Genomic DNA, 17,701 nt, shown 5'->3' on the forward strand with positions numbered 1-17,701 from the left:
GCGGGGCCGGGGTCGCGGCCCGGGGGGTTCCGGCCGGGCCGGTGCCGCCCTCCGCGGGGGCGGAGCGGGAGCAGCGGCCGGGCCTGCGGCGGTGAGCGCGGGAGAGCGGGCCCGGGGTGGGCGCGGGGCCCCGCGGGCCTCGAGTGGGGCTTGGGGGGGGGGATGTGGGGCTCGTGTGGGGCCGTAACCCCCCCCCCAAGGCCCTGCAGGGGCTGTGGGATGCGTTCACTCCCAACCACAGCCCCTATGGGGTGCGCAGGGCCCGTGTGGGGCTGTGTAACCCTGCTCCTATGGGATATGTGGGGCCCATAACCCCCCCCAGGCCCTATAGGGAGCGTGTGGTGTGCTGCCCCCCCCCATCCACATCCTCCATAACCCCCTCTAAGGCCCTATAGGGGCTGTGGCGGGTGTTACCCTATGGGGTGTGTGGGGCCTGTGTGGGGTGTGTTCCCCCTCAAGGCTCTGTAAGGGGTGTTGGGGGTTGCGGTTCCCCCCGCCCCCCATAGGGAACATTGGGTCCCCCATGGACTCCCCTCCAGTCCCTATGGGGTGTTGGGGCCTCTATGGGGTGTGTTACCCACCCCACAAGTGCCTGTAAGGACACGGGTCTAAACCTTCCCAACGGACCCCTTCTGCCCATTCCCACCTCCTGTTCTCCAGGATCCTGGAGCATCCCAGCCCCTCTGCTGCCCCCCGCCCCAGCCCCACACCCAGGGCTGTGTCTCCACCAGGACAGCCCCATCCCGAGGTACCGGACCCCCTGGGGACAAGGGTGGGCACGGAGGGGACCCCCAGCAAGGGGGTGACCCCGCTCCCCTCACGCCACCAGCACCCCACAGGTCACATCCTGCCTCACGCCATTGCCCCACGGCTCTGGTCCTGGGCTGGTGGGATGAGGGCCCCCCCCCTACCCCTCACTGAGCCCCCCTGCTCTGTGCCCCACAGCTTTGCTCTGCTCCAAGGGCTCCTCCCTGCACGGAACCTGCTGCTGGAGCCTTCCCGAGTGCTGATCCCAGCGGATCCGGGTCTGAGTGAGAAACGTGGGTGACCCCCCCTTGATCTCCCCTTAGCGGCATCTCCCTGTCCCGTCCCCCCCCGATGCAGTGAGTTCTGCTCAGTGTTTTGGGGGGGAAATTCCCCCCCTTCGGCATTCCCGGAGCCTCCCGGTCTCTGCCATTGCCGCAGATGAGAACGTGGCTCTGTGTTGGGGGGCAGAGGGTGGAGGTCGTGCTGCCCTTCCTGGGCAGGTGCCACCCGGACTCGGGGCGCTGCTGCCAGACCTGCACCCCCATGAGCTGGGTAAGAGCCTCGTGGAGCTACCCCGGGCATCTTGGGATGCTGGTGGCGAGGATGAGCCCCATCTCGGCACCGGAGATGTGGGGCTGAACCCCCATAATGCCCGTTCCCTCCTTGCTTCCAGGATGGCTTCTACTCCGAGCGCTTCCCTTCCCTCGGCTTCCGCGACATCAGCCGGGTGACGGAGAAGGACACGCGGTGAGGCCGGGGCATAAACGGTGCTTTATCCCCCAGGGAATTCCCAATCCCCATGGAAACCCCTTCCCCTGCTGCGCAGGAGCCTTGGGGACGCCTCTCCATCAGCCTTGCTCCGTCGTGCCTCCAAGGAGGGGCTGTTTGGGGGGCTGGAAGCCGGCACAGGGACAAGCTCACGCGGGCTCCCAGCCTCTTCCCAATGCTCCATCCTCTCCCTCCTCTCCCAGCTCCGGGGCTGCGCCCATCCCAAGCCTTTTCCTTTGGCCCCAGGAGCTGTAAGGTGGGGAGGGAGGGAGAGCTCCGGGCCTGGAGCAGCCTCTGCCACGGCTCCCTGTGCCCGTGCGCAGGTTCCGGGGCTGGCTGGCGCGCAGGGTCTGCGGGCTCCTGGCTGTCTGCTCCTGGCGGATTCCTGCTGACACCCCTGGGGACCTCCCGGCACGGCTCTGCCGCAGCAGGAGGTGGGAGCGGGCAGAGGGGCTCTGGGGGATCCCATCGGGTGGCTGGAGCAAGGGGGCCGGGATGCTTCCACCTCCTCCATCCCTCCGCAGGGTGCAGGATGCTGCTGCCGCCCGTGGCCCGGCACGGGGGGATGGATGGAAGGAGAAGATCCTGGAGCTCCTGGGTGACATCCAGGCCCCGCTCTCCCTGCTCATGCTGAGGTCTGGGCTCCCTCCCTGGCTGGGATCCCCTTTCCCTGCCACTTCCCACCTCCTCCTGGAGGGAGCCCAGCTCCTGGCTCGGGCGTTCCCAGTCCTTCCCCTCCTCTCCAGGGCTCTCGTGCTCTTTATCAAGCCCCTTTTGGATGGGCTTTGAGTGGGGGCTTCGTGCTTGGTGCCGTCTCCTTGGGAATGCAGGGGGATGCTGTGGGAAACACCAGGGGGCTTGAAGGGGTGCAGGAGGACCCTTTGGGTCCCTCACAGCTCCCTGGGGATATTTCCCCCCCAGATTCCTTGCAGGGGATGTGACACCGGGGCAGAGAAGGCAGGGATTAAACCAACCCCCAACCGGGAGGGTGGAAATCAAAGCCAAGCCAAAGGGAGCAGCTCCTTCCCTCCGGGATGGGGCTGAGCCGGGCCCTGCTGCTCCATGGGGACACCGAGGCAGGGAACGGGGGTGGCCGTGGCCCGGTGGGGGGGGTTCTTCCCTCCCTGCTTTTCCTGCAGGATCTGCCACTGGGCGCTGCTGAAGCTCCTGAGCCGCCTGTTCCTCAGCGTGCAGCTGCACCGGGGGCAGCTGGAGACGGTGCTGAGGGCAGCCAGCACGGTGGGCACCCGCTGAAGCCGCCCTCGGCCCCACGCCGCCGGCCCCCCCGGCGCTCAGCCCCCACGCCTCCCTTGCAGCCCCGCGTGCCCCTGGTTTTCCTCTCCACGCACAAATCCCAGCTGGATGGGCCGCTCCTCTCCTTCGTCCTCTTCTCCCAGGGGTTAGGGGTGCCCAGGGTGACGGTGGGCGCCCAGGGCTGCAGCCCTCGCCTCCGGTAAGGCCGGGCACGCACCGGTGTGGGGCAGTCCTTGGGGGGGGGGGGGGGGGGCACCCAGCGGGACACAGCCCAGTGCCGGCTGTCCCCTGTCCCCCCGCAGATCCCTGCTCCGGCGCCTCGGAGGGGTTTTCCTGCCTGCAGGAATGGAGCAGCAGACACGGAGAGACCCGGAGGATGCGCTCCCAGGGGCCGTGCTGGCTGCGGTGGGTGCTGGGGGTGTTCGGGGGTGCCTCAAAGCAGGGGCTGCCCAAGCCGTGGGTGCCCCCCCAGCCTCACCCCGCTCCCCCTGCAGTACGTGGAGGAGGTGCTGAGGAGCCGGCAGCCTCTCCTCATCTTCCTGGAGGAGCCCGCGGTGCCGCTGCACCTCTCGGCCTCGGCCCGGCGCTGGCTGGCTCTGGTGCAGGGCGCCGTGCGCGCCGGTGCTGTGCCCGACGTCCTCCTCGTCCCCGTGGGCATCGGCTACGACGTGGTCCCCGGTGGATCCCAGCCGGAGGCAGCGGTGAGGGGCTCTTTGCCGGGGGGAGTGCAGCCCCCGCTTCACCCCCGGGCACCCCAATAACGCCTCGGTGTTGTCCCCCCCCTCCCAGCGCGGCGCTCAGCCCCTCGGCATCGGCGCTTGCCTCTGGGCAGCGTTACGGGCCCTGCGCCGGAACCTCGGCTGTGTCCGGGTGGATTTTGCCCAGCCCTTCTCCTTACAGGTAGGGCAGTGGGGCAGGAGCCTCGGGATGGGGGCGGTTGGGGTGTCAGGGGATCTGCTGAGCCCGTCTCTATGGGAAGCTGCAGTGGATCCGGTCAGCTCGGTGATGCTCCGGTGCGCACCGACAGCTCCTTCATCCCCATTCCCAGGAGTTCGTGGCCAAAAGCCCTGGCAGGTACGCAGGGAAGCCGGAGGAGCTGCTGCTGCTGCCCAGCATCCTCGGCACGTGGTGAGCAGGACCCAGCCTCAGGCAGCACGGAGCCTTCGGGGGCTCCCGGCCGCACTTCCTCACCCCTCTCACCCCGTTTTCCACAGGCCCGGCCACCTGGATGCCGGCAATACCGGGCTCGGGGCTCCTGGCTCCACCAAGGCCACCAGCTTGGAGGCACCAGAGGAAGAGTTGGTGACCAACCTGGGCCTGCACTCACTGAGCGGTGAGGGGTGGCGGGGTCCGTCCTCAGCCGGTCCGTGCAGGGTCACCCCTTGGCTCTGCTGTTCACTCCCAGGCATCCCTCTCCCTCCTCCCTCCTTCCCAGACAGCGTGTCCTGCTCCGCCGTCATGTCCGTGGGGATCACGTCCGCGCTGCTGCTGCACAAGTACCGGGAGGTGAGGAGGAGAGCTTCGCTTCCAGGCTTCTCTTCCTGGTGGAGCCTCCTGCTCATCCTCCTCTTCCTCCAGGGCGTCTTCCTCTCCCGGCTCATGCAGGACTTTGCCTGGCTGCTGGAGGAGATCCTGCTGCGCCAGCGGGACGTGGGCTTCTCGGGGCAGCTCCGTGCCCTGGTGCAGCACAGCCTCATCCTGCTCAGGGCCCGCCTCCACCTCTACCACCTCTCCCCCCTCGGTGACGTCCTGGTGGTCCCCGAGGCCTCGGCACGGACCTGGATGGAGCTGGGCCACCACAGCGCTGCCATCCTGCCCATCTTCGCCAGCGAGGCGGTGGGAGGTGAGGAGCGAGGCGTGGAGTGGGACCGGTGACACCAGGACAACCGGTGACACTGGGACAACCAGTGACACTGGGAAAATGGGTGACACCAGGACAACCGGTGACACTGGGACAACCGGTGACACTGGGACAATGGGTGACACTGGGACAATGGGTGACACTGGAACAACCAGTAACACTGGGACAACCGGTGACACTGGGACAACCGGTGACACTGGGACAATGGGTGACACTGGAACAACCAGTAACACTGGGACAACCGGTAACACTGGGACAATGGGTGACACTGGAACAACCAGTAACACTGGGACAACCGGTGACACTGGGACAACTGGTGACACTGGGACAATGGGTGACACTGGAACAACCAGTAACACTGGAACAACCAGTAACACTGGGACAACCGGTGACACCGGGACAATGGGTGACACCAGGACAACCGGTGACACTGGAACAACCGGTGACACTGGGACAACTGGTGACACCAGGACAACCGGTGACACCAGGACAATGGGTCGCACTGGAACAACCGGTGACACTGGAACAACTGGTGACACCGGGACAACCGGTGACACTGGAACAACCAGTAACACTGGGACAACCGGTGACACTGGAACAACCGGTAACACTGGAACAACCGGTGACACTGGGACAACTGGTGACACCAGGACAACTGGTGACACCGGGACAATGGGTGACACTGGGCCAACCGGTGACACTGGGACAATGGGTGACACTGGAACAACCTGTGACACTGGAACAACCAGTAACACTGGAACAACCGGTGACACTGGAACAACCGGTGACACTGGGACAATGGGTGACGCTGGGACAACTGGTGACAAAGGGACAACTGGTGACACCGGGACAAACTGGTGACACCAGGACAATGGGTGACACTGGGCCAACCGGTGACACTGGGACAATGGGTGACACTGGGACAGTGGGTGACACCAGAACAACCGGTAACACCATTATCCCTGCAGCCTGTGCCATCCGAGCCTTGCTGGCGGAGGTGATGCCCTTCCTGGAGCCCACCAGCCAAGCCTCCAGCATCATCTTCAGCCAGGACGAGCTGCACTGCAAGACCCTGGAGCTGCTGCAGCTGCTGCCCCCAAACGTGCTGGGGCTCCGGGTAGGGGCCGGTGGCACAGGGTGGCATCGCCATCGCACCACGGTGGCCTCTGCGTGGCTTGGAGGGGGAGGACCGGGCACCAACCAGCCCCGCTCTTCCTCCTCCTCCTCCTCCTCCCGTCCCAGCCCTGCCAGCCCCTGGGCTGCTGGAGCGAGGACATCGTGGACAAGCTCGTCCTGTGCGGGGTGCTGGAGCCAGAGGAGGTGGGTGCCCCCCCCGCAGCCCCCCCTGCAGGGGACACGGCGCTGCTGTAGGGTGGCTCCGGAGGGCCCGGCTTGTCCCCACAGCCGGAGGGCGAGCACTGGGTCTGCGACACGGCCCCGCGGGCCTTCAGCCGGCGCCAGGCACAGCCCAGGATGGACTTCAGCGACAGCGACAGCGAGGACGAGGGGCCCCTGCGCCGCTGCTTCAAGGTCCCTGTGGGGGGGGGGTGTCCCCTTGTCACCCCCACGGGGTGAGGGTGCTCGCACTCAGCTCTGCTTCCCCCCGTCCAGCTCGGGGAGCCCCAGGGCTCTCCCCGCCTCCTCCTCTTCCTCTGCCGGCTCCTCAGCCCCGTGCTGGGCACCTACGCTGGAGCCGTGGCTTTCCTGGGGCAAACCCGCTGGCCCCAGCCCGGTGAGAGCCCCCCCCGGGGGGAAACTGCTCCTCCGGGCCCCCCAAACCCCGCTGGGCTCTGGGGCAACCGAGGCAGAGCCGCAGCTCCCTTTGCAGCCCCGGCCTTGGGGGTGCTGGGCTTTGACCCCCATCTCCCCACACAGAGGCAGCCTACGTGGAGGAGCTGCTCCAGTTCCTGGCCAAGGAGGGCTCTGGTGAGCTGGGGGGTGCCCGGGGCCTCCCTCCCGCTTTGGGGCCACCCCCCCCATCCCAAACCAAGCTGTGGGATTTGGGGGGGGGGGGGTCCCTCAAGGCTTTCTCTGCCTCCAGAGCTCCCCAACAGAAGCCTGGCCCTGAGCTCTCTGCAGACCTTCAAGGAGATGGGGGTAAGCACCAAGGGCTCCACCAGCCCCCCTGCACCTCCTGCTGCCCCACACTGACACCCCATCTGCCCCCCATAGGTGCTGGAGGAGGTGAGGGGCCCCCCCGGCCCCCTGCTCCACCTCGCCCAGCCCTTCCGCTCCAGCACCAACCGGGAGAGGCTGGAAGCCTTCATCCAGCAGTTCATCCAACCCTAGAGCATCCTGCCCCGGCTCCTGCTTTATTGAGCCCCACAAGGGTGCTGTGGGGTGGGCAGGAGGGGGGGAAGCAGCCGGACCGGGGCACGAGGTCCCGTCTCCATCTTCACACCACCTTGTTGCAGATGACCCCCAGCTCCTCGATCTCGCACCGCACCTCATCTCCTCTCTGCGAGGGGCAGGGAGACACTGGCACCTCCCGGCCCATCCATGGGGGCCTTTACATCCCGTTCTGCCCCCCCCTCTCCCCTCACCTTCAGAAACACGGGGGGCTTCCGAAAGACGCCCACCCCCGGGGGGGTTCCCGTGAGCAGGATGTCCCCAGGGACCAGCGTGACGAACCTGGGGGGGACGGGGGACAGGAGGTGTCACAATGGCCCCTGAGGGCGGTACCGGTGCCGCCGGCCCCCCCTTACCGGGACACCCATGCGATGAGCTTGGGCAGGCGGAAGATGAGCTGCTTGGTGCTGCTGTCCTGCATCACCCGCCCGTTCACGCTGCAGCTGATGCGCAGGTTGTGGACGTCTGTGGGGAGCGAGGGGAGGTGTCACCGCAGGGAGGGGCATGGGGGGAGCTGAGGAGCCACCACCACCACCACCAACAACCCCCCCATGTGGGGAAAACATGGAGCTTTTGGGGCAAATCAGTGCCTGTTGCCTCTTGTGTCTGTCAGGAAAGAGCCTGTGCCCCATTCCCATCCCATCGCTGTCCCCATCCCCATCCCATCGCTGTCCCCATCCCCATCCCATCCCTGTTCCCATCCCCATCCCATCCCTGTCACCATCCCCACCCCATCACTGTACCTCGTCCCATCCCCATCCCATCCCTGTCGCCATCCCATCATTGTCCTATCCCCATCCCATCGCTGTCCCCATCCCCATCCCAACCCTGTCACCATCCCCACCCCATCACTGTACCTCGTCCCATCCCCATCCTCATCCCATCCCATCCCCATCCCATTGTTGTCTCCATCACCATCCCATCCCTGTCACCATCCCATCGTTGTCACATCCCCATCCTTGTGCCCTGTCCCCATCCCATCGCTGTCCCCATCCCCATCCCATCCCTGTACCTCATCCCATCCCTGTACCCCATCCTCATCCCATCCCATCCCTGTCCCTATCCCATCACTGTCCCATCCCCATCCCATCCCTGTCCCCATCCCCATCCCATCACTGTCCCATCCCCATCCCATCACTGTACCTCATCCCATCCCTGTACCCCATCCTCATCCCATCCCATCCCTGTCCCCATCCCATCCCTGTCCCCATCCCATCACTGTCCCATCCCCATCCCATCCCTGTCCCCATCCCATCACTGTCCCATCCCCATCCTATCCCTGTCCCATCCCCATCTCATCCCTGTCCCCATCCCCATCCCATCCCTGTCCCCATCCCATCACTGTCCCATCCCCATCCTACCCCTGTCCCATCCCCATCTCATCCCTGTCCCCATCCCCATCCCATCCCTGTCCCCATCCCATCACTGTCCCATCCCCATCCCATCCCTGTCCCCATCCCCATCCCATCCCTGTCCCCATCCCCATCCCATCCCTGTCACCATCCCATCATTGTCCCATCCCATCACTGTAACCCATCCCATCCCTGTCCCCTGTCCCACCCCATCCCTGTCCCCACCCCATCCCTGTCCCCTGTCCCATCCCATCCCTGTCCCCTGTCCCATCCCATCCCTGCCCATCCTTACCCTTCACGGCCTCCTTGGTGACAAGGGCTGGCCCCAGGGGACAGAAGGTGTCGAAGGTTTTCCCCAGCAGCCACTGCCGCCCGTTCCTCTTCATCTGCCAGTCCCGGGCACTGACATCGTTGGCCACCGTGAAGCCCACGACGTGCTCCATCGCTGACGCCTCCTGGGGGGGCACAACGGGGACCTCTCTATGTGGGGCCACAACCCGAGACCCACGGGAAGGAGGAGGAGGGGGCCGGGGCTCACCTGGATGTGCCGCCCCTTCTTCCCCATGACAGCGGCCAGCTCCACCTCCCAGTCCACCTCCTGTGGGGAGAACGGGGGGGAACTGAGCACCCATCGCATGGCGGGGGCCGCGCTGGGGGCCCGGGGGTGCTCACGGTGCTGTCCTCGGGGTGCACGATGTCATCGAAGGGCCCGATGATGGCGCTGGGGAACTTGCTGAAGATGATGGGCTCCTTGGGGACCTTCACGTCCTGCTCCAGGCAGTGGTCGCGGTAGTTGAGCCCCACGCAGATCACCTTCTCGGGGTCACCCACGGGTGCCAGGAGCTGGACAGCGCTGCGCGGCACCCGGTGACCCCCCGACTCCAGCGCCCTGCGGGGCACCCACCTCTGTATGGGGGCACCCACATTTGTATGGGGGTACTCACCCCTGTATGGGGCAGCCACTCTGTACTGGGGCACCCACCTTTGTACTGGGGCAGCCACCTTCGTACTGGGGCACCCACATTTGTATGGGGGTACTCACCCCTGTATGGGGCACCCACCTCTGTACGCGGTCACCCAACTTTGTACTGGAGCACCCACCTCTGTAGGGGGGCACCCATCCCTATATGGGGGCACCCATCTCTGTACAGGGGCACCCACTCCTATACAGGGGCACCCACCTCTGTACAGGGGTGCCCTCCTCTATATGGGGGCACCCACCTCTGTACTGGGGCACACACATTTGCATGGGGGGGTGCTCATACCTGTATGGGGCACCCACTTCTGTACCAGGGCGCCCACCCCTATACAGGGGCATCCACCCCTGTACGGGGGCACCCAAATTTGTACAGGGGCACCCACATCTATATGGGGGGCAGCCACCTTTGTATGGGGGCACCCACCTCCATACTGGGGGTACCGGGGCACCCACCTCTATACGGGGGCACCAACCCCTGTACGGGGGCACCCACCTCTGTACGGGTGCACTCATCTCTACATGGGGGCACCCACATTTGAATGGGGGTACCCACCCCTGTACTGGGGCACCCACCCCTGTACGGGTGCACCCATCTCTACATGGGGGCACCCACCCCTGTACGGGGGCACTCACCCCTGTACGGGTGCACCCATCTCTACATGGGGGCACCCACATTTATATGGGGGGCACCTACCCCTGTACGGGTGCACCCATCTCTACATGGGGGCACCCACATTTGTACGGGGGCACCCACCCCTGTACGGGGGCACCCATCTCTACATGGGGGCACCCACCCCTGTACGGGTGCACCCATCTCTACATGGGGGCACCCACATTTATATGGGGGCACCTACCCCTGTACGGGGGCACCTACCCCTGTACGGGTGCACCCATCTCTACATGGGGGCACCCACATTTGTACGGGGGCACCCACCCCTGTACGGGTGCATCCACCCCTGTACGGGTGCACTCATCTCTACATGGGGGCACCCACCCCTGTACGGGGGCACCCACCCCTGTACGGGTGCACCCATCTCTACATGGGGGCACCCACATTTATATGGGGGCACCTACCCCTGTACGGGTGCACCCATCTCTACATGGGGGCACCCACATCTATATGGGGGCACCCACCCCTGTACGGGTGCACCCATCTCTACATGGGGGCACCCACATTTATATGGGGGCACCTACCCCTGTACGGGTGCACCCATCTCTACATGGGGGCACCCACATCTATATGGGGGCACCTACCCCTGTACGGGGGCACCCACCCCTGTACGTGTGCACCCATCTCTACATGGGGGCACCCACATTTGTACGGGGGCACCCACCCCTGTACGGGTGCACCCATCTCTACATGGGGGCACCCACATTTGTACGGGGGCACCCACCCCTGTACGGGTGCACCCATCTCTACATGGGGGCACCCACATTTGTACGGGGGCACCCACCCCTGTACGGGTGCACCCATCTCTACATGGGGGCACCCACATTTGTACGGGGGCACCCACCCCTGTACGGGTGCACTCATCTCTACATGGGGGCACCCACCCCTGTACGGGGTCACCCACCTCTGTGCCGCGGCCAGCCCGGTGCCGCCGGTGCTGAGGAACTCCCGCATGGAGCGGGGCAGCGCCGGCTCCGCCGCGCTCAGATCCACCAGCGCCTCCCCGCCGGGCGCCACCTCCAGCCCCAGGCGGGGCTCGGCCCCCCCCGGTCCCCGGAACCGCACGAGGCGCATGGCCCCGGCCAGGCGCATCCCGGGATCCTGCCCGGAGAGGAGCGAGTCCCGCAGCGGCCGTGCCCCGAGGAACCCCCGGCCCCAGGGGATCCCCCCCGATCCCCCCCAGCCCCAATCCCTGGGGATCCCCCCGATCCCCCCCCCCCCGGCTCAGCGCAATGCCAGGGATGCCCCTGCCCCATCCTGCTCCCAGCGGATCCGATCCTGCTCCATGAGGATCCCCCCCAGCCCCAATCCCTGGGGATCCCCCCCGATCCCGCCCTGCTCCGATCCCAGAGGGGATCCCCCCCTCCCCGGCTCAGCGCAATGCCAGGGATGCCCCTGCCCCATCCTGCTCCCAGCGGATCCGGTCCTGCTCCATGAGGATCCCCCCCCAGCCCCAATCTCTGGGGATCTCCCCCCCGATGCCCCCCAGCCCCGACCCCACGGTGTCCCCGTCCCCGTCCCGTCCCCCCCCCGCTCCCGGTGCGGGACCCCCCGACCCCGAGGGGTTCCCCGGAGCCACCTACGTCACGTCCCTCTCCGAGTCCCCGCCCCGCCCTGGGGCCCACCAATGCGAAAGCCGGTAGCGTCCCGCCGTGCAGCCAATAGGAAAAGGGAGGCGTTAAGCCGTGCAGCCAATGAGAGCGGGCAGAGTTCCGCCTCTCAGCCAATGAGAGCCGGGGCGGGAGGGAGCAGCCGCGTTGCTAGGATACGCAGCGCGGCCGCCGTGTGGGCGCCGCCATGACAGCGGCGAGGCACCGCTGGCACCGAAATCGCGGGGTTTGTCCCCAAACCGTGGCTGTGGCTTTAATTAGAAAACCCGGCGCGAAGCCCCGCTCTAGAGCACGTCCTCGAAGATGCGCATGGAGCTCATGATGTCCTCGTCCTGTGCAGACACCAGCGGCTCAGACCCGGGGCTGCCGCCATAGCCCCCCATGGCGGGGTGGGTGAGGAGCGGGGAGGAGGAGGAGGAAGAGGAGGGAGGGGGGTGATGATGAAGCCCATGGGAGCCCCCCACCTTCAGGCACGTGTCCAGAAACTCCTCGAAGGTCACGACGCCGTCGCCGTTCCTGTCCATCTTCTGCGGGGGAAGAGATGGGGCTCAGCGGGGATGGGCCCAGGGACAGCGCCAGTGGGTGACAGGGACAGCACCGGACCCATGGACAGCACCGGACCCACGGACAGCACCAGACCCACTGATAGCCCCATTGTGTGACAGTGACAGCACCGGATCCAGGGACAGCACCGGACCCATGGACAGCACCGGACCCACTGATAGCCCCATTGTGTGACAGTGACAGCACCGGATCCAGGGACAGCACCGGATCCAGGGACAGCACCGGACCCAGGGACAGCACCGGACCCACTGATAGCCCCATTGTGTGACAGTGACAGCACCGGATCCAGGGACAGCACCGGACCCAGGGACAGCACCAGACCCACTGATAGCCCCATTGTGTGACAGTGACAGCACCGGATCCAGGGACAGCACCGGACCCAGGGACAGCACCAGACCCACTGATAGCCCCATTGTGTGACAGTGACAGCACCGGATCCAGGGACAGCACCGGATCCAGGGACAGCACCGGACCCAGGGACAGCACCGGACCCACTGATAGCCCCATTGTGTGACAGTGACAGCACTGGATCCAGGGACAGCACCGGACCCAGGGACAGCACCGGACCCACTGATAGCCCCATTGTGTGACAGTGACAGCACCGGATCCAGGGACAGCACCAGACCCAACAGATAGCACCGGACCCAGGGACAGCCCCGGACCCAGGGACAGCCCCATTGTGTGACAGTGACAGCGCCAGTCCCAGTGACAGCCCCTGACCCAGTGGCAGCCACGGACCCAGTGACAGCCCATTGTATCCCAGTGACAGCACTGGACCCAGTGACAGCCCCACTGTATGCCAGTGACAGCACCCGTCCCAGTAACAGCCCCATTGTGTGCCAGTGACAGCACCCATCCCAGTGACAGCCCCACTGTGTGCCAGTGACAGCACCAGTCCCAGTTACAGCCCCATTGTGTGCCAGTGACAGCACTGGTCCCAGTTACAGCCCCATTGTGTGCCAGTGACAGCACTGGTTCCAGTGACAGCCGCGGACCCAGTGGCAGCCCTGGTGCTGGCCCCATTGAGTTTGCTGGGCCGAGGGGGATGCTCTCACCTGGAAGAAGAGCTCCACGTGCTCCGCGGGAGCGCAGTCCCGGAGCGTGGGCTGGGTGCAGCGCCCCATCATGTCATAGATGGATGTCATGATCTCCAGCATCTCCTAAGGGGGACGGAGCGGTGACAAGGACCCTTCTGCTGAGGGCACCTCTGTCCCCAGCGCCCATCCCCTGGGATGCTCCCAGCCCCGTGTCACCTCCTTGGTGATGCAGCCGTCCTTATTGATGTCGTAGAGGTTAAAAGCCCATTGCAGCTTCTGCTGCACCGTCCCCCGGAGCAGGACCGAGAGCCCCAAGACAAAATCCTGCCGGAGGAACTGGGGTTGAGTGGGAACATCCCTGTGGCACCCGAGGGATGGGACCCTCATCTCACACCCCTGCACCGGCGCTGGCGGACGCCCCGGTGGGAATTGTGTTTTATCCCTATTGATCCCGTTTCCATTCTCGCTCGCAGCTATTTTTAATCCCCGCGGTGAAGCCGGTGCCGCAGTTCCGGCATCAACCCTGGCACCGGCTCCAGCCAGAGCAGAGCTGTGATCCCGAAGGAAGAGCTCATGGATCACCTGGAAGCAGAGGGCCCCGTTGCGGTCGGCATCGAAGGCGTCGAACAAGAAGTGCGCGTAGGTGCTGGCGTCTGCGGGGGAGCGGGAGCCGGTGAAGCCACCGCATCCCGGCCCCTGTCCCCATGGGGATCACCCCCGGCACTCACCGCCTTGCGGGAAGAACCGGGAGTAGATGAGCGTGAAGGTTTCCTCATCCACGAGGCCGCTGGGACACTCCTGGCAGGGAAGCGGGCGCCGGTGAGGCCGCGGCTCCGGTGCAGCCGCGCTGGGGGTGAGGGTCCCCGTTCCCCCCCCCCCAACTCACGCTCTTGAAGCCGCGGTACAGGGCTCGCAGCTCCCGCCTGGAGAACTTGGTCCGTGCCAGCAGCTCCTCCAGCTCCTCCGGTTGGTGCCGCGCGGCCGCCAGCTCCACCTCGACATCGCCGCCGTCTGCCCCCAGCAAGGCGGCTCCTCCGCATCATTCCCGGCTCATCCCACCCAATCCCAATCCCCCCCCCCCCAAGGACCTGCTGCTGGACCCCACGCTCCCCTTGTGCTGGGGGGAAAAGGGCACCCCCGGGTTGAAGAACCCAAGGGGTCGCCACCCGATCGCAGGGTTTCCCCAGGAGCCTCCAGCAGCGCGTTGCCGGGGTGCGGAACCTCCCGCCCCGGCGGAAGGTAATTAATAAATGATGCCTCATTAATAATTGCTGCTTGGGAGGCCCCCGCGGAGCCGCTCAGCGCCGGCATCGGGGTGGGAAAACTGGCCCAGGGACAGGCTCTGCAGTGCCGGGGCAGCAGGAGAGCCCCACACCCCTTGGGTGCTGCCGGGGGGGGGTTAAGCCCCCATCTCCTCCCGATGGGCATTCCAGGGTGCGAAGGAGGAGCCCTGAGCCCCTTCCTCCAGATGGGAATTGGGGGTCCCCATGTCTCGTCTCTGGGGGGATTGAGGTCGATGGGAGATTGGGGACCCCCCCTTGTGAGGGTTTGGGGGTCACTGTGGGCTGGGGTCCCCCCATCACTCTGCCTGGGGGGTCTCAAGGGGCACAAAGGTCCCAGCTCCTCCAAGATGGTCTCTGGGGGGGGGGAGGTGGGGAGTGTCCCTGCACCCCCTCAATGCGGTGTTTATGTGGGGCTGGACCCAGCCCAGCCCCATAGGCAAGGCTGGGCCATGACGAGGCAGGGCGGGGGCAGGGCGGGGGGGGGAGGCTGCGGCTTCCTCCCCCCGCACCCACAAACCCTCAGGATCACCCCCAACCACCCCCCCCAAGAGGGGGGAACCCCCAAACCCTGCAGGTTTGACCCTAAGGGGCCTATTGATGGGCCCAACAGGTCCTTTAAGGGGAGAAACACCCCCAGAGGCGTGGGGAGGGCTGAAAATAGATTAATTAATGAGGATTAATTAGGGTTAATTAAAGGGGGGGGGCGGTACCTTCCACAGAGATGGGCTCCAAGATCCCGAACTGCTTGAGGACGGCGATGAAGAGGAGGATGACCACGGCCACGGCGCAGAGCTCCATGCCCTGGATGCCCATGGCCGGTGGCGGGGAGAGGGGGGGGACCACGGGGATCGGGGTGTCCTCTGTGTGTCCCCCCCCTCCGGCACCCCGGGCTGGGGCGAGGTGGAGGCGAGCGGGCGCGTCCGGGCGGCGCTGCGGCGGGGCCGGCCCTCCTGCCCTCCTCCCTTGGCACCGGCCCATGGCCCCCCCCCCGCCACGGTGCAGCCCTCTCCGGCCACAGGGGTGCAAAGGGGAGCCTGATACCACACACACACCCCCCCCCCCCCCAGCACCCATGGGTGCCAAGCACACCACAAGGCCTTGGAATTGGGTTGGAAAAGGGCTGGTTTGGGGGTGCCACAAGCACACCCCACGGGGAGGGGGTGGTTATGGGTTGCATATGGGTTGTGTGCTCAGAACACAAGGGGTGGTTGGGGGGGGGGGGGATATAAAGGGGTGGATGAGGTGCGGTGTCCCCACGGCCCTGGGACATCATGTCCATCCCCTCAGGGCTGTCCCTGTGCCTCGGGGGCGGTCCCTGTCCCCACAGCTGCACAGACGCTGTCCCCATCACCCCATGGCTGTCCCCACTGTTTGAGGTCCTCCTGTTCCCAAGGCTCTGGGGCATCCCGGGGGGGTGTCCCTGTCCCCAGGGGCCTCATGATCCTGCCTCCATCCTCGGGGGTGCTCCTGCCCCCCAACCCCCATGGACGTCATCCCTGAGCCCCCCAACCCCCCGTGTCCCTGTCCCTTGGGGGTGACCCCATCCCTTGGGGTCCTCCCGTCCCCGAGCCCCATGGTGACCCCTGGGGCAGCACCGAGGGGCGTGGCTTTAATGGCCAGGGGCGGAGCCAACCGCATGGAGGGAGGGGGAGAGGCGTGGCCAATCGCAGTGGGCGTGGCTTCACTCCCGGTGGGGGCGTGTCCGAGCTCTCTCCTCAAGGCCCGGCCCGCCGCCATTTCCACTTCCGCCGCCGCCGCCATGGCCTCAAGGTTACTGCGGGTGAGCGCGGCCCTGCGGCTGCTGCCCGCGGCCTCTGCCCGCACCGCGCCCGCCCGGGGCCTCGCCGCGCCCGGTGAGCTCGGGGGGGGGGAGCGGGACCGGGACCGGAGAGGGGGGAGCCGGGAGGGGCGGAACCGGGGAGGAGGCTGCGGGAGCCGCGGGCTCCGGTGTGAGCGCTCTGCCCCGCAGGCCGCCTGGCCACGGATGAGGAGCAGGCGACGGGCTTGGAGCGGAAAGTGATGGAGGCCATGAGCAAGGGCCTGGTGAGTGCGGGACGGGACCGGGATCTCGGAGGGGGAGGTGGGGGGGCAGGTCCCGGTGCTCCCCCCATGTTAACGGTTACCCCCCCCCCCCCGCAGGACCCCTATAGCATGTTCCGGCCGAAGCGCTACGCGGGGACCAAGGAGGACCCGAACCTCGTCCCGTCCATCACCAACAAGCGCATCGTGGGGTGCGTCTGTAAGTGACAGCCCCCGTCCCGCGGCCCCCTGGCCGGGCTTGTGTCCGTCCCTCCTCCTCCTCCTCTTCCTCCTGTCCCTCCATAGGCGAAGAGGACAACAGCTACGTGGTCTGGTTCTGGCTGCACAAGGGCGAGGCTCAGCGCTGCCCCTCCTGCGGTGCCCACTACAAGCTCATCCCGCACGAGCTGCCCCACTGAGGACACCCCCCCGGAGCTGCTTCTGAGCCCCACACCTCGAGGAGCCTCCCCCCCGGATCTTCCCCTTCCAGGGAGCTGCTCCCCCCCACATAAAGAGTTTGTGTCTGTGAGCCCCCGACTGTGTGTGTGTGTGTGTGTGTGCGGGGGGTGCAGCACCCATGGGTGGGGGGGCAGCGTGACCTTGGAGCTGTGTTTGGGGGAAGCCCCCCGGGTTTGGTGTCAGTGGCAGGAGGGGAGGGCTGGGAATGGGGGGGGCTCAAAGGGGTGCGCAAGGGGCACCTGCACCCATGGGCTGTGGGTCCCCCCCTCTGTGTTCCACGTGGGGGGGTGCCTGTCCTTAGGGGTCCCACCAGTGCCTGCGGGTGGCTGATGCCCTGGGTACCTCCCGCCAGGTTCCCCATGGCAGTTGGGGGGTGCCCATTGGGGCCCCCCCAGGGCTCTGCAGTGGTTCAGCCCCATGAACACAGGGTTCAGGAGCAGCCCTGGGCCGGGGGGGGGGGCTCCCAAAGGTCCCTGCGCAGCCCCACAGGGGGCCTGGAAACTGCTGTGCCCCCCCCCCCCCCGATGATGTCATCAGTGATGTCATGCTCCCGCGGAGCAGGCAGCATCTGGGACCCGAGAGAGCTGCAGCCGGATCGCCCATGTGGGTGACGCCTCCCAGCGCCGCTGACGTTGTCAGTGACGTCATGCCGCTCGGCGCTGACGTCACACACCGGAGGGGGGGGGGCTCTGCGCCGCCCGGAGCCGTGAATGACAGGCGGGGCTGGCGGTGACGTCACGGCGCCGGGA

General features: G+C 66.5%; 4 protein-coding genes across 6 annotated transcripts; 2 read left to right on the forward strand and 2 right to left on the reverse strand.

Moving 5' to 3' along the window:
- Positions 1–723: 723 nt before the first annotated feature.
- Positions 724–6,966, forward strand: LOC133263557 (glycerol-3-phosphate acyltransferase 2, mitochondrial-like). 2 transcript variants are annotated; one of them, XM_061443380.1, is made up of 20 exons: positions 724–748; positions 946–1,040; positions 1,186–1,299; positions 1,421–1,494; positions 1,839–1,949; positions 2,040–2,150; positions 2,655–2,754; positions 2,832–2,968; positions 3,072–3,174; positions 3,264–3,470; positions 3,559–4,102; positions 4,205–4,275; positions 4,348–4,612; positions 5,599–5,747; positions 5,873–5,950; positions 6,035–6,160; positions 6,242–6,362; positions 6,506–6,556; positions 6,672–6,727; positions 6,803–6,966. In XM_061443380.1, the coding sequence occupies exons 3-20, from the start codon at positions 1,186–1,188 to the stop codon at positions 6,917–6,919; spliced, it is 2,535 nt and encodes an 844-aa protein (XP_061299364.1). In that variant the 5' UTR covers positions 724–748; positions 946–1,040; the 3' UTR covers positions 6,920–6,966. The 2 variants fall into 2 exon arrangements, with proteins under 2 accessions (XP_061299364.1, XP_061299363.1); XM_061443379.1 differs by lacking the exon at positions 2,040–2,150 and having other exon boundaries at positions 3,559–4,275; positions 6,803–6,962.
- On the reverse strand, positions 6,937–11,124 carry LOC133263566 (fumarylacetoacetate hydrolase domain-containing protein 2-like). The gene is made up of 7 exons (XM_061443397.1): positions 10,885–11,124; positions 9,004–9,220; positions 8,870–8,929; positions 8,624–8,786; positions 7,336–7,444; positions 7,174–7,261; positions 6,937–7,088 (listed from the first exon to the last, which is right to left on the reverse strand). Exons 1-7 carry the CDS (start codon positions 11,070–11,072, stop codon positions 7,026–7,028), a joined length of 888 nt encoding a protein of 295 aa, XP_061299381.1. The 5' UTR covers positions 11,073–11,124; the 3' UTR covers positions 6,937–7,025.
- A 721-nt stretch (positions 11,125–11,845) lies between these two features.
- On the reverse strand, positions 11,846–15,581 carry LOC133263563 (calsenilin-like). Of its 2 annotated transcripts, XM_061443393.1 has the most exons (8): positions 15,185–15,581; positions 14,078–14,202; positions 13,920–13,989; positions 13,774–13,844; positions 13,408–13,515; positions 13,210–13,314; positions 12,055–12,117; positions 11,846–11,922 (listed from the first exon to the last, which is right to left on the reverse strand). In XM_061443393.1, exons 1-8 carry the CDS (start codon positions 15,546–15,548, stop codon positions 11,875–11,877), a joined length of 954 nt encoding a protein of 317 aa, XP_061299377.1. In that variant the 5' UTR covers positions 15,549–15,581; the 3' UTR covers positions 11,846–11,874. The 2 variants fall into 2 exon arrangements, with proteins under 2 accessions (XP_061299377.1, XP_061299375.1); XM_061443391.1 differs by having other exon boundaries at positions 13,408–13,844; positions 15,185–15,580.
- Positions 15,582–16,206: 625 nt separating this feature from the next.
- Positions 16,207–16,992, forward strand: LOC133263553 (cytochrome c oxidase subunit 5B, mitochondrial). Its single transcript, XM_061443371.1, has 4 exons — positions 16,207–16,327; positions 16,444–16,517; positions 16,614–16,713; positions 16,800–16,992. Exons 1-4 carry the CDS (start codon positions 16,234–16,236, stop codon positions 16,910–16,912), a joined length of 381 nt encoding a protein of 126 aa, XP_061299355.1. The 5' UTR covers positions 16,207–16,233; the 3' UTR covers positions 16,913–16,992.
- Positions 16,993–17,701: the final 709 nt, after the last annotated feature.

The sequence above is a fragment of the Pezoporus flaviventris genome, unplaced genomic scaffold (assembly GCF_033815535.1).
Source record: "Pezoporus flaviventris isolate CSIRO_AGI_PZ_B2104156 unplaced genomic scaffold, CSIRO_AGI_Pfla_v1 ptg000353l, whole genome shotgun sequence".
NCBI lineage: Eukaryota > Metazoa > Chordata > Aves > Psittaciformes > Psittacidae > Pezoporus > Pezoporus flaviventris.